The sequence below is a fragment of the Biomphalaria glabrata genome, chromosome 13, assembly GCF_947242115.1.
Source record: "Biomphalaria glabrata chromosome 13, xgBioGlab47.1, whole genome shotgun sequence".
Lineage (NCBI taxonomy): Eukaryota > Metazoa > Mollusca > Gastropoda > Planorbidae > Biomphalaria > Biomphalaria glabrata.
This window is the reverse complement of record NC_074723.1, coordinates 19,252,663-19,268,939: the sequence shown is the minus strand read 5'-3', so window position 1 is coordinate 19,268,939 and position 16,277 is coordinate 19,252,663. Positions and strand designations below refer to the sequence as shown.

Below are 16,277 nucleotides of genomic sequence, written 5' to 3'. Positions count from 1 at the left end.
TTTGGTATGCACTTCGGAGTGTTGTTACGATGGACCCGAGTCCTAAACCACCCAGCTGCCTTACCCTACCGCACAGCAGGAAGTCTATGCTAGGGGCTACGACATAATAAACTCCGTTTCTGAAGAAAATTCCGAAAAAGTGTAAAATATAGAAAGAAAAAAAAAATCATGGTCCTCTTAATCCCCTGGGGTTTTCTGGATATCGTAAACCAGATAGTAGCTGGTGTGGTCTAGGTTAGCAGTCTAATAATTAACTACACTGTTCACTCGGAAATAAAGTTTTGAAAGAGAAACCAAACGATGCGAGTCAAAGAGCTCAAAGAAAAGCTTGTAAAAACTTATACAGAAACTAAGTCAAACATCTCTAGACCTGTATTGAAATGATTACGTATTAAATTTATTTAAGCAAAATGCTAGATTACAAAGTGCATCCCGGCTCACTACAATTTTAAATAGTTTTTACATTGGAAAACGTAGACGTATAATGATTGTTAATACAAACTGAGCATTTGAAATCTGAACACAGCTGGTCAATTTGACGATGCAGCCGAAATAATGACAAACATGTTACTTTCAAGTTTTTTAATTCCAAAAAATATTTAGCCAGGTACAAGTCTTTATTAAAATAAAAGTCCATAAAAGGGATATTAGGCTAATTAAGGGCGAGTCAAAAGGGTAACTTAGATCCTCTGTGGTATATCTGGATAAAAGAAAGCCTCATCAGCAAGATCAAAGCCAACAAGCCTCACCCCTCGGTGGATTGCCTTCTCGGTTCGCCTTTGAAAAATGGTGACACAACAAAACCAAAAAGAAAAGGTTTCATCGCTGATGTATCTTCGTGCTCAATAAAACAAGCCTGTGAAGGAACAAAATAATGAGATTGTGACTCATGATAGCCAGATAGTGTGAGGGGGCAAGAGGGACACGATGCCCCGGGCGCAACCCTCTGGGGGCGTCACACGCAGAGTAGAACCAAATAAAATTATTGTAGATATTGTAGTTAGGTTATACATTCTAAGACTATTTATATGATATCATTATTAAATACTTTTTATTTATAAGCCTATATTTCTATCTGATGATAATGGAAAGTGGGCGGGGGGGGGGGGGGGGAGCCAATAAAGTTTCTTGCCCTGGGCTCCCGTTCTGCTCACTAAGCCTCTGACGATAACTTATTTTCATTTTAGTTTCTATTAATACCATAACGTTACTAAATATATTCTTGAGTACTGTCTGCTACAACATAGCTGATGGATAACGTGGAATGTGGGTAAGGTGAAATGATTGGATTGATGCAAATAACCACATGAGGACAGGGAGGTACAACAGACCGATGTCCAACCACGTATGCAGAGACTAGCAACTAGCCAATGACCAACCCTAGGTAACACGGCCGGTGTAGAAATCAAATTGTGCCATCAACAAGGGGCCTGTATTCAGCTTGGCTGGGATGCTATAGTGTTTTTCCACCCCTTATTGTTTTTTGGCAGAAAATGCGATTACGTTTGGTGGTGCGGTACTGGAGATGATCGGAAAGAGGCTAGTTAAGTACGTGGGATGAGGGATAACAGCCTCGCTTTCGAACCGTGGGATGAAGAGTGAAGGCTGGGATTTAGAGTTCAGGGATCAACAGGGCGTCCCTAAGACACCCAAACTCCCTTGAATATTTGACATTCGATGAGCAAAATAAAATTGGTTGGTCGTTGTGCCGTTCACAAAACGCCATCGTTTACCTTTGGCCTTTTCAAAGAAATTAACTTGACATTATTGTTTCTATATAGAATCCCTATGTCTAAAGAAATAAATGTAATGCTTTTAAAAAATTCAACACAGGTAAAGGGACATAACACCGTGACCTTTTTTTTTTACCTCGCCACTGCAAGTCATTAATGCGAACCTGAAAAGTTTTAATAAGTTACACGAATAATAATAAGGCTTCTCTTCGAGCCCAATAACTACAAGAAGATTGCTAAATACATCTCTATGGCAACGCACCCCAAGCTGTGACCTACATATTTCGCCACATTTCGAGCAAGACTAACCAAAGTCTGCCGGTTGACAACTAAGATGCTCTTATCGACGTCAGCGTCTGTCCTCGGCAGCGGTTTGGATTTTTATTTGGTTTCAAATATGTATCCCGCGGCCTTTGTGGGTGACCTCAAGCTGTCTCTTTCTGAACCCACATGCAACCAGGTGCTCTCCTCTATGTCAGCTAAGGCAAGTTGGTGCCTAAGCTTGTCTTTAAAGCGTTTCCGCGGGGGAACCTCTGTTACGTCGACCACCTTTTAGCTCACAAAAAAAAAACAACAACACAGCTTTCGTCATACGTGACAACTAAATGTTTATTAATTTTCACCAAAACAACAACAACAAACATTTCTAAGGGAAAAACAACACATTTAAAGCCATATATCTCAAAACTATAGGATGTATTTCCATTGTTCTATAAAAAATAATTACTATAAATAAATTCGTTATATTTTTGATTAATTTGTGTTCTGTTTGGGACAATGAACAACTGTGCATCAAACTTCATTCAAGCATGGGTAATGGGAAAAATAACGTGTACAAAATTTGTACCTGATATAAGCTTTGTAAAAAGATCTTCAGTAATTCACCTACAAGGTTGATACCTGCATCTTTGTGTTCACTTCTAGCACTGAACCAAACAAATAAACGTCATTTCCACCCAAGTGAGAAAGTGATATGAAACAAGGCAAGTGGGAAGCGTTGGCTTAAACAATCGTGACACAGACATTGAGCTAATAGAAAAATCAATACATTCCCCTGTCAGATAGCGTACAATTACTGCACCATTTAGATGAAAAAGTTCTTGTTAGTAGTCTTTCTTCGTTCTCTCTCTCCCTCTCTCTCTCTCTCTCTCTCTCTCAATGTCTCTCTCTCGCGCGCAAACGCACAGAGACTCTCTTTCTCTGTCTCTCTCTCTCTTTCTTTGTACCCCAGTGTTTCGGATAGAATACAAATACGAAAGGCTTTATCTTTGGTTCCACTATAGAGACGCTAAAATAATATTCCAACCTTAGAATGAACGAAATAAAACAATATAGATCAGAGTCCCGCAACTTTCTCGCTATATTTAGTCTATACCTTTATAGTATAGCAGTTAAGGCAATTCTTTTATAAGCACCATTATCAATTTTCATGACATCCCCATAATTTTTTTCGTTTTACAATTTTCGGATGTTCCTTCAGATTTGAAGAATCCAAGCCAAAACAGCCCACAGGACGGCGGAAATGGCGGCAACCTTGGGACCATCACGACCACCCAGAGCGCATATAACATGACCAGGCAGGCGAGGCAGCCATCCACTAAATTATCTTCGTGCGATGTTTATATGATAAATACAGCATAATTCTCAAAAATAAATTTAACAAGGTTACAAAGACAATTTGTGTGGAAACACAAACTCAAAATCGACCCCAGAAGTGGTCCACCCAGGCAGGTAAAATAGCAGGTTTCAATATTTTCAGAAAGAATATCAGAATATAATTCGATCAATGGCAAATGACCGGGAAGAATGGAAAAAGAAGGTTGACAGATCTTGTGTTGTGCCCCAACGGTCCAGCAGTCCAAGAGATAGGTGAAGTGAAGCTGAAGTTAGATGTGAACCTGGCCTAGCAAATGTCATATAATGATTATCTAATTGATCTTTTTATTATTTTTTTTTTGTAAAGGGTCAATCTCTTATTCAAAGCCTCAAGGTGCAGAAAATTTAAAACTGTTTGCCTAAATATACTAAAAATGCAGTAAATAGTATTCTCCCTTAACAAAAAGCATATCATGTTTGTAACTATTAATGGTAAATAGTTGTAAAATTGGTGTATTTTTATGAAAAAACTGTTTGCATAGTTGATTAAAAAAATTTTTTCGCTTTCAGATACGAAAAAAGTACACGTTGCAACGGAACTTTGTAAGGTCTTAAATATCTTTTGTAGTTTACGAGCTTCAAACGGGACGGACGGACGACAGACAGACAACACAAAACTAATAGAGTCTATTCCCCTTTCGGGGGCCGCTAATAAAATGTTTGTAAAATGTTTTACATGTTTCGGATGTTCCTTCAGAGTTGAAGATAATCTACTTCCTGGCTCAAACTTTCAGCAGGAAGACGGGTGGGAGCGGGCAGGGGTTGAACCTTCGACCGTTGATAAATCCGTACGACAGTAAATCTGCTATTTTTAATATAGCTTCTGTTTACAACTAAGTATAATTAAGTATAAATCAAGTACAGTTAAGACAACTTAGCAAAAGCCCTGTATAGAACAATGAACACTTAAGAAGGCTAAATAATAGGTCTGTATAAATCAAACTAGACCTACAGCTAAGACGCCAAAGAAAAGGTCTATATATCTCAAACTAGAGCTACAATTAAGACGCCTAAACAAAAGCTCTGTATAAACCAAGTACAGTTTAGACGCTTAAACAAAAGCTCTGTATAAACCAAGTACAGTTTAGACGCCTAAACAAAAGCTCTGTATAAACCAAGTACAGTTTAGACGCCTAAACAAAAGGTCTGTATAAACCAAGTACAGTTTAGACGCCTAAACAAAAGCTTTGTATAAACCAAGTACAGTTTAGACGCTTAAACAAAAGCTCTGAATAAACCAAGTACAGTTTAGACGCCTAAACAAAAGCTCTGTATAAACCAAGTACAGTTTAGACGCCTAAACAAAAGCTCTGTATAAACCAAGTACAGTTTAGACGCCTAAACAAAAGCTCTGTATAAACCAAGTACAGTTTAGACGCCTAAACAAAAGCTCTGTATAAACCAAGTACAGTTTAGACGCCTAAACAAAAGGTCTGTATAAACCAAGTACAGTTTAGACGCCTAAACAAAAGCTCTGTATAAACCAAGTACAGTTTAGACGCTTAAACAAAAGCTCTGAATAAACCAAGTACAGTTTAGACGCCTAAACAAAAGCTCTGTATAAACCAAGTACAGTTTAGACGCCTAAACAAAAGCTCTGTATAAACCAAGTACAGTTTAGACGCCTACACAAAAGCTCTGTATAAACCAACTACAGTTTAGACGCCTAAACAAAAGCTCTGTATAAACCAAGTAATAGTTTAGACGCCTAAACAAAAGCTCTGTATAAACCAAGTAACAGTTTAGACGCCTAAACAAAAGCTCTGTATAAACCAAGTAACAGTTTAGACGCCTAAACAAAAGCTCTGTATAAACCAAGTAACAGTTTAGACGCCTAAACAAAAGGTCTGTATAAACCAAGTACAGTTTAGACGCCTAAACAAAAGCTCTGTATAAACCAAGTACAGTTTAGACGCCTAAACAAAAGCCATGCAATGAACACTTAAGACGCCTAAAGAAATACCCTGTATAAAGCACAACAAATAAAAGTACACAAGTTTTTGTTTGTATGTAGCAACAAACAACAAACAACAACAACAACCAATCCACTTACCAGTTGGTCTTCCGTCATGATGTGGATCTGGTCGTCCTTCTGTTTTGTGTTGGACGTACTTCCGTAGTCATCCAATGGGACCGTGTTAACTCCATTTAGTTTGTTCCGCTCCATTCCGGAATCGACTTATTACTTCGTCCCGGAAAAATACAACCCTTGAAATGAGACAGGCTGAAAAACAAAACAAAGTATTTAAAAAAAAAAATGGAAGCCTTTGTTTTGGAAATGTGTGAGACATGGAGAAATTTGATCAACGTGGGAAATATATTGAACATAACACCAGCCACGAGACCCGGCATTTTTACGGATATCTCAAAAGGGTAACTGAATTAGTTGTTTTTTTTCTCCGAGCTAAACAAAGAACGCATTGTAAAGATTCTAGCAAGAGAGAGAGAGAGAGAGAAAAAAAAAAAAGAGAGAGAGAGAAAACATATTTAAGGACAGATTTCACCTAGGGTACACATTGTAGGTCAATACCATGAAGTATTAATATCTACCGTCTACGCATTTTGTTGTAAATGTATTTCATTTCTATTGGAAATTTTCACGAATAAATTTAGCGTCAAGGACACCAAATAAAGCTTCACTGTTTCCAACTAAATAAATAATAACTGAACTAAAAGTTTCATAATGTCTCAATACATGGCCGCTGATCTTCGTATCAAATATCTTTTGCTACCGCTAGTTAGAGGCCCATTAGTAGTGCAAAGCCATCAACCCCTGGGTGACGAAAGTGGGCACTAAGACTCTTGAGAATACAATATGAAAATAAGAAATGCAATGCCTTCCTTAATTTAATAATTTTTTAAACATATGTAATAATGTCGTTTTGACTTCAACACAAACACAGCATTTTCTTTTTTTGTCCTTTTGTATCGTTATGCCAGCTTGAGCAACCTTTGACATCCATTTTATTAAAGGAAATTGTTAATAAAAACCTGTCTACGTCACTCTATGTTGATGATCAAGACGGCTGATCTTATTGATTAAAAAAAAAGATTTTTATCTAAAGGGCATGACAAGGATCTATCGATATTTCCACTGTTTGCTTGAATTAGTTGATAGTGGCTTTCAAAATGACTTACATGTTCTTCTTAAGTAAGGGTGTAGAAACCGTACAAAAATTACTAAGCTAAAAATTGCACACACAATTTGCTGTGACGTAAACCAATTCTCTTGTTCCGACCACTCAAAACCAATTAATGGAAAGTTTGACATTTGAATTGAACAATGACGATGTTTAGAATATTGCCCCAATGAGCCTTGATGAGAAAGAACCTGTTATGGCAACGCAGTTAGATCTATGGGAGAAGCCTGCTAACAGCTGTGCATGTTTCTCTTTGTGCGATTTAGGCTGAAATCATTTTCTCCAAGAGCACTCGACTAAATGTAAATGAAACGGTGGTTGAAAATAAATTCCGATGATAATTTAGTGATTTTAAAGAGGGAGTTTCGAAAGTGGATTTTTAAAATATAAAATATAACACAATGGGTATACAAATAATTATAACTGGATCTATGACTTATCATTGATGTACGCTAATTAGCTTTACAAGTGTGTCGCTAATGTGCCAAAACTGGCCAGACCGACAGACAGACAGACAGAGTGAATTTAAGCTTTGTAAAAATATTCAAATTTTAAAAGAACACAAAAAAAAGCCCCAATTTATTCTTGTGACTTACTCCAGTCTGAAAATAGTTTGTGTGTATACAAAATAAACCTGTTAAAAATTGAGTAACTCAGTAGAAATAGTTATAAACATGTCAAGTCTCTACTGAGCTTTCTCATTTCATTTTGTGTTTACATTTTGTTACTTATTTCAATTTGTGTGCATGTTAAGAAGTGACCTTTGACCAGGGCCGGCCCTAACAATTGCGGGCCCTTACGAAACGGATTGCGCGGGGCCCAGTCTGGGTAGTAAAAGTAAAGTAATGTTTCCCTTTCAGATCTTGCGATCTATTGGGTAGATGATGTTAAGGTCATCTGTTTCTATGGCCAATGGTTACAAAGCAGGGTGGTAAGTGGCCAGCAAAACGACCAACCGCCTTTACTTTCCCCCATTAGAGTTGGATGGACTCAGAGGCGCCCTAAAAATCCCGAAATTCAAAATCCCAGTCTTCACCGAGATTCGAACCCAGGACCCCAGGTTTGGAAGCCGAGCGCTTAACCACTTGGCCTCCGCGCCCCCCCCCCCCCCCCTAATCTGGGTAGAGATAAGGGTAATAAGTGAAAATTAATATTTAATATTAGAAAATAAATGTATCTTTACATTTTATTGATTCTTTAAACTTTACTATGTACAAAATCCCGATCCAATTTACTTCATGCATGTAGCGAGGTCGAAACATTATATCATCGAAATTCTGATTCCTACATAGATCATGCTCAATAGTAAGAATTGCAAAATTGTTCAATCTATCTTCGTGAATTGTTGAGCTCAAATAATTCTTGATTAGTTTGAGGCGCAAGAAGTTTCTTTCACCAGATGCCACTGTTACGGGTAATATTAAAAATATTCTGAGTGCTACAAAGTAGTTTGGGAAAGTAGTGTATCATTCATTAGTGAACAGATAAGCTAAAATTTCTACCGGGGTTTTGATGGTATTTCGTAGGATATGCCTTAAGGATAACAATTTTGTCTATTTTTCAAACGATTTTAATAATTTCAGTTATAATGATTTAATTTAATAATTTACACCTAGAATTAGCGCCGGGCGGGGCCCACAGCGGCCATATAGGTAGCAGTGGCCTAATAAAGCTTTTGGATAAATTGAGAACTGTGCGTCTTAGGGAGGATGCAAAACAATATTCGCTCTAAGGCAATCAACTCTTTTTCTTCTTGGACTTCTTGATCTATACCTCGTCATAGTGACGTGTAGACACGGCTTCTGTTTCTCGTGGAGTTCTGTCTAGCTTTGGGTTTGGTCACAAACATAAATACATTATATAGACACGCAATCATAGAGCTAGAAAGAAACAGAGAGAGAGAGAGAGAGGGAGAACGAGACAGAAAGATTGAGAGAGAGAGAGAGTGAGAAACTGAGAGTAAGAGAAAGAAAAAAAGAGAACGTGGAAGAGGTAGAGAACAGGATTGAGAAAAAGAGAGAGAGAAAAAGAGAGAAACAGATTGTGTCTGAAAGATTGAAAGAAAAAAAGTGTGAAGGATAAAGAAAAATAGAACGTGAGTGTTGAGAGAGAGAGAGAGAGAGAGAGAGAGAGAGAGAGAGAGAGAGAGAGGAGAGAGGGGGGGGGTTCAAACAGTTCGATACTCATGCCTGACTAGTGTTATATTGCCAATCTAGGCATCAAGTATCTAATTGCGCTTCTGCTGTCTGGACCTGCTAAAATTACACTATACTCACCTAGAACCAAATGTTCAAACGCATGTTTTACGTAGGCATGACACCCAGAGTGTGATCTAATTCTACTTATTGAAACGGTTTATTTTGTTCTTGTCAGGTTGCTGTTTATATTTTTAAAATAACAGACAACTGTTGACAGGATGTCGGGTTCAGAGTCACTTAATCAGAAAACATTATATGTTTACAATGAGATCGAAACTGGAATAAAAAGAAACCCATCTTTGAGACTTACTTCTTCTTCTTCTTCGTTCTAATTGTTATGTTGGAGTGTTCAGATGACTTGACTAATACATGAGATGAACTGCACAGTGGTTTCCAAATCAGGGAGCTCTCCATATAGTTTTCTTTCTATTGGGGTGTTTTGGGGCCAGTGTTTTATACGGGCCTCTTGGTAAAGAGAGCAGTTTTGGAGGACGTGGTTGGCATTCTCTGGTGATACTCCATATGGGCAGATTTCACTGGTTTTAGTTTTGAGCATCCGGTGCATGTGTTGTCGCATTCTGTTGTGTCCGGTCCTGAGTCGAAAGATTAGACGTTGGTCTTGTTGGGATAGCTTATAGTAAGCGTCATCTTTCTTGTGATTTGGATGAGAGCTTGTCCATTTCTCATTTATTTTATTTACAAGAGTTACTATCAAAAGTATAGTTTTAAATCGTATTTTTGTTCTCTTTTTACATCCGACTTCGCTCTCTTTGATTATTTAGCCATAAACTTTTTCTGTAGATATTTGCATACATATTTCTATTTCAAAAATTTGAACGATTTTCCTAAACATTGGACAAATCATGAAGACCTATGAAATAAAAAAGATTTCAGTAATCGAGCAGACCTACAATGAAATCCGTTAAAGATTGGGGATTACGCCAAAACTCTATGGCCTTTGAGAAGGATTTCTCTCAGAGGTCAGAAACGAGACCAGTCTTTTATCTCCCGCTTCTCCTTGAACGTTCTTCGATGGTCAAGATCATTATGGAGTTGGGCCATAGCCATACATCGAGACGTCCTCCTTCGGTCAATCAGCGCACACCAGGAAATTCATTCATTTATGTTCCTATAATGATTTCAAATGTCAGCAGGAAGGTTGCAGCCTCAGTGAGAATTTTTTTTTTTGGACTGGGTTAGCGATCGACCAGACTAATAGTTCTCTGTGTTTCTGTGTGGAATGAGGCCGTTGATCGGGAATTGTTGTACATTTGTTTACATGTGTCGGATGTTTCTTCAGAGTTGAAGATAATCTACTTCCTGGCTCAAACCTTCAGCAGGCAGATGGGGGATGGCAGCTGGCAGGGTATGAACCCTGGACCATCGAGACAACCGAACGACAGTCCAGTGTGTATACCGCAAGACCAGGAACCTTCATCCCAGAGCTCTACTTTAGCTTTATGAACACCAATATCTAGCCACATTCATCGGTTCCTATCTGTTCCTATAATGAGTTCAGATTTCAGTGATGTTTGCCGGCCTCCGTAAGGTCTTTTTTTTAACTGGGCTAGCAATCTACCGGACCAAAAGTTCTCCGTGTAGGTCACTGATTGGGAATTATTCCAGAATTCTATGTTAACTTTACGACAACCAATTCCGGCCACATCAATGGGTTTTAAAAATGTCATCTGGAGTCTTAACATTACATAGAATGGTAACGTAGGGCCTAGAGGTGGTGTTACCAGTTGGTGACAAAGTAGTTTAATCATGTTCATATGTTTATTCATTGTTTTGCTACACTTAATGGACAAGCTTATTATCGCTACATCATGCTACCTACACAGCTATAAGCATATGACGTGTGAATTATTTCCCCGAGAAATGTGAGAGCTTAGTTGGCAGCAATGGAGCTCACAAAGTAGGCTACATGTGACAGGCCTGAACAAGTTGAAGTTCTCAAATCTTCTCGGAGCTATCAATAAAAAGAATTGGCTCTACAGCTAGTATCTTTCATTTAGCCATTCAGCGCATCTTTCAACAAGTTATATAGAAAAATTACTCTTTTGAAAACATTGCTCAAATTGAGTGAAATGACATCCATTATTTAGAATCAAGAATTTAAATGTTTTGTATTGACTCGTAGTTAACCATATACAAGCAATACTATACAGGTTTGTTGTCCAAAAAGGATAAACCGTTTTGTTTGACAGTTCGAAGGCTGTTTTTTGGGGTGCGAGTGTGCGTGAATATTGTCACTGGCTGCCCTCCGACGGTTGGTATTCGCCGGCTCTTGTTTCTATACCCGTGTACATATAATAATATAATTAATTACGACTAATTGATTAACTAACTCGTTAATTTTTTGAATTGATTCATGATTGTCATCGAGAATGTGCAAAGTTTCAACTTGATCCAAGAATGGGGAGTGGGGAAATAACGTGTAAAATATTTTGACCAGACGGACTTCATTTAAGCTCTTGTAATAAAAGTCCAACGGTAGGAACGTAACTAAAGCAAACAAAGTCTACAGTAAGTGAACATTATCTGACAGGCGGACGCGATGTTTTGCTGGATGCTAACATTCCGATGAATGTCAGGCCTACTCATTATCCAAGTTAAATGTTTGAAACAAAGTACAAAAAAAAAAAAACACTTAAAAAAAATAATCTTATAAAATGGAAAGGACTGCACAATTACGACTGTATCTTTCAATACTGTATTATATATTTCCTTTCGTATATATTACACAAAATTAATTATTTACAGCTAATAAATTAATTGGCTTTTTTTTGTTCCTTCATGTTTTGTTAGGGACAATGAATATTTGTGTAAAGTTTAAACTTAATCCAAAAAATTGGAAGTGGGAATAATAACATGTACAATATGTGTACCCGACAGACAGACAGACAGATGAAGTGAAATAATACAAGCTTTGTAATAAGTAAGCAATGTCTTGTCTGACACACGGACGTGATGCTTTGCTTGATCCTATGTAGGTTAGGTCTACAATAGTCTACATTACCATTACGGCGAATCGTTTTGTTTCCTCTGTCCCAAGTCTCTAGAGATGAGAAATGACAATAGATCTAGAGTTCCAAGAGTACGTTGAACGTCTAAATCTTACATTTTACTCTTTCGTAAGTTTCAGAAGAGTAAGGGAGACTATTTATAATAAGAATAAATACAAGTAAATAAAGAAAAACTAGATCGAAACATACTGCTAAATGTTTGAGACAAAAGTATATTATTAGCTTGTTGACCAGCGCGATACGAGTTTGAAATCAGTAAAAAAAAAGATATAAGCCAATATCTAGCTTTAAGCTGGCCAGCAATATGCATTGGGACAATATCGCAACAACATCAACAATGTGTCAGGGCAAAAGGATTATCTCCCTTGTCGGCCCTCTCTACTCCTATCTCTTCCCTTGTTAACTATTGACACAGTCTTTTTTTATCAATGTAAGAGTGAGATTATGCATGTGTGTACGACTCTAAATCATTATGTGTGACAGTCTAGTTGAGTGAGTGATTATATGACTTATGCGTGTGTGTGAGAGAGAAAAAGCTGCTTACTGATAAAGGGATGAAAAATATGAGCAAATAGAATAAAAAGAGAGATAAAGAGAAAAGGTAAAAAAAAGAGAGAGTGAGAGAAGATGAAAAGAGTGTTTGCGTAAAACGGGAAAATTGCTTCCTTTTATTTGAATACTCAGCGGTATTGCTGAATGAAAGGATGGCATGGGATAGTGGAGGACTGGTGGAGTGGGAGGGTGAGAGGGAGGGAGAGAGGGTGTCTCTCACGTGGGGGTAAAGTGCAGGTCTGAGAGACAGCAGTGTACACAGTCAATTAGGTCTGGGCCACAATACCACAGGGTGAGAAGAATCAGTACTCACGTTAGAATGGCTGCTTACAAAGAAAACATGTGTTTGTATGTGTTTGAAAGAGAGAGAGAGAGATTGAGAGAGAGAGAGAGAGAGAGTGAGAGAGAGAGAGAGAGTGAGAGAGAGAGAGTAAAAGAGAGAGTTAAAGAGAGAGAGTAAGAGAGAAATTCAGAGAAAGAGAGAGAGAGAGAGAGGGAGAGCGAGAGAGAAAGACATAATTGTGTAATTATTTCTTGGTACTTTCATTATATAAACGTCTAGAAATAGATCTAAATCTAGACTTCTGATTTAAACTCTTTAAGATCTAGTCTAGATCTCAATCTAGTTCTAGAATCTAGAATTTAAATGTAATGTATATAAGATTTAGATATTATAAGCAAAACCTAAATAATCTATCAATAAACTGGAAGCAATTTTAAAATAAATTTTAATAAACAACTCAGTTATCGCTACAGTACAGCTGACTACGCCATGTTTTTAAAAGCCAAATTTATTTTATTTTTTTTACCAACGAGCTAGTCATTCCTTTCTCAGTGATATACAGCAACTGTTACAGTTCTAAGAAAATCGTTACAGACGTTTTTGAGATTTTTGTCCAGGTTCCACCCTCCACCCTCCCCCTTTCAGATTCCAAGACATTCTGACGTGAATAGATGTTTTAAACAAAAGAGGAAAAAAAGTGTTTAAAGAAAATCCAAAGTACGATGTTTTGAACAGGAAATAAGGTTATTTAAATCATCTTACTCAAAATTGAAGTTACCAGGGCCGGTAATCTAACAATTGCGGAGCCCTTTGCGAAAGGGCCACAATATCACCGGGTAGGGATAAGCATAATGTCAAAATTAAGATTTTGTATTAGAAAATACATTAACTTTTATTACATGAAAGCTGACAATGCCTTTTTTTCATTTATCGCGCGTAGGAGTGGCACCCCAAAATGACAATTCTGTCTATTTTTCAAGAAATTTTTATGAGTTTTCAGGAGATTTTAATAATTTCAGGAAATTTCCATGACTTCTTCGTATATTTTGCAATTGCAGGATATCTACAGAAGTCCCATGAGAATCAGGAGGCCGCGGAAACCCTGTTATTATATATAAGTTAAAATGGTTTAATTTAATAATTTACTCCTGGAATTAGCACGGGGCCGATGAAAGTGCGGGACCCACTGCGACCACATAGGTTGCATTGGCGTTCGTCCGGCCCTGATAGTTACATCCTAGCCCAAACCTTCCCTCTATGCCCTTGACCACCGAGACATCAGTCTAGAGCGCTGACCTCACGACACGGCAGCCATCTGATACTGATTGTTAACGTAACACTTAAACAAGCACCATTAAAATATATTTAAGGGGAATAACTCCATATTTAAAGCTATATTCTCAATGCTGTAAGATTTATTTGCTCATAATGATAATAAGCAAAAAATAAATTAATTACCACTATCTAACAAAAGAAATTGTGTGTTAATTATTTGATTCATTCCTGTTTTGTTAGATACAATGAATAATGTTTCAACATGATCTGAGACTGGGAAGTGGCAGGGGAATAACTTGTTCAAAATTCGTAGCAGATTGACAGAGTGACTTGATATAAGCTTTGTCAAAGAAAAAAGTGTATTATAGTTAGTCTTATGGAACCATTTGGAAGGGAGAAGAGTCATTTTGTTAACATTGACGCACTACGCATGACTATGTTAGTCACGTGACTAGAGGTTGGGAAATCGGGACATGACTCCCCGTGGAGTTCTCTTGATAAATGTCAAAAAAAAAAAAGGCCATAGTAACACTTGGTTGGAGTGTGTAGGGACACTAGGGGGAGAAAAGCGAGTAAAAGGGGGGAGGGGTCAAACAGGCCGGGAGGGGTTGAGAGAAAAATTGGTGCAGCAAATTATGGTTAATGGAATATCTCCCAATTTGATCGAATTAACAGTCATTTGTAAGCCGCCATAAGTTTCGTGTAGTCAGTCTGTCTGTCTGGTTCAGATCTCAAAAAGTCAGCTCACAGACCTATATATATATATATTATATCTAGATTGGGCATGGAGATCTTTTAACACTACAAAAATGTCATGAAATTTTTTTTTTAAAGTTGAAACAAGGCGTTGTTTTGTGAAGAAGTAGAGTTATTGTATTTTTCCAACCCTTATCTATGTAACATATAATTTAATGTTTAGATCTAGATCTAGTAATTGAACATCGAAAAAAGAGCACTCTCGTCTCTTAATTATTATTTTGCTATTTTTAGATAAATAATCTAATAAGATTTAGATAATCAATCTATTTTAATGTACAAAAGATAACTAAAATCAATAGACGTGAATTATTTCAATCTATAATTTTAAAATGTTATCTTAATCGAAACTAACAGGAAGTGGCTTTATTTCATGAAATTACGTGATCTTATAGCTCTGTGATTAATACATGACAATCTATATATAGGTCTGTGAGCTGATCAATCGCGGATAAGAATTTTTTTCCGTTTTCCAATCTAGATATAATATATATAGGTCTGTGAGCTGATCAATCGCGGATAAGAATTTTTTTCCGTTTTCCAATCTAGATATAATATATATAGGTCTGTGAGCCAGCTATTGAAAATCTGAGTTCATCATTTTTTGTGTCTTGCAAAGGTTAGCTGCTATGTCTACATTTTGACTTCTGAAAGTGAAACTTTTTTTTTAAAGTTAATTATGCAAGTCGTTTATTTTTTTTTCATTAAAAAAACCCAACACCTCTATTACAACAACCCATACATTTAAGGGACAATATAGTTAAAAAATAAGTATGATAAATTTTTGTAGATTTTTAAAACATGTATCCTTATAATATTGTTCAATTATATCATTGAACAATATTATAAGGATAAATGAAAAAAAAATGTGCGTATTTCCCGGGTGCTAGCTACTAACAACCCTCTCCCCTCAGAAAAAACATATTGATTTTGGTTATAAAGAGAAAGAATGCACAATGTAAGTTATCTATTACATACATCTTTTAGAATCGTCATTTTTTTAGACAGTGTTTCGGGCAGTAGCGGGCTTGGTACATGCACAATATACTCCGTTAGTCCCCTAAGAGTCTCGAATACTAAGTATTTGTTTTTGTTTCCCACAAAGAGAAAGTCAATATTAATTTTGTTTGGTCTGTCTGTCAGGTTTGCAGAAAGTAGAAAAGCCATTCCAAATATTTGATTTCACTTTATTTTGTGGCTTGCAATGTGCTGCGTCTACTTGTTATCTCCTGAAAGCGAGCAGTTTTATGTTTAAAATGAACTATCGATACTGTTGTTATTTACATTACATCAATTTCTTTTGGCCAATAAGTCTCATTATCGATAATAGGTAGTTCTGTTTGATTTTTATTGAAAAAGTAACGCCAAACGATTCTTTAAAATCGCGATTCTGACTTAACCACAAACATTTCTGTAAAGCTTATATCAACTCTGTCTGGTCAAAAGGTTGTACGTGTTATTTTCCCCACACCTTATCTCGGATCAAGCTGAAATTTTGCACAATTATTTATTTCTTTTACCTGACAACACAAGAATCAATTAAAAAAAAAACAACTAACCAATTAGTTAATATGGCCCGACAGTTATGCTTGGCAGGGCAGGTATCCCGTATGGGGGACGAACGTGTGCTAAAAGCAGTCTTTTTTTGGTGAGCT

At 36.9% G+C, this 16,277-nt stretch overlaps 1 protein-coding gene across 3 annotated transcripts in view; it reads right to left on the bottom strand.

The window, feature by feature from the left end:
- Positions 1–16,277, bottom strand: part of LOC106068015 (anoctamin-7-like) — a 95,470-nt gene that overhangs the window by 54,763 nt on the left and 24,430 nt on the right. For all 3 annotated transcript variants that reach the window (XM_056007968.1, XM_056007969.1, XM_056007967.1), the window contains exon 2: positions 5,443–5,613. In XM_056007968.1, coding sequence (XP_055863943.1) covers positions 5,443–5,556 — 114 coding nt within the window. In that variant the 5' untranslated portion in view covers positions 5,557–5,613. The remainder of the gene's footprint in view (positions 1–5,442; positions 5,614–16,277) is intronic.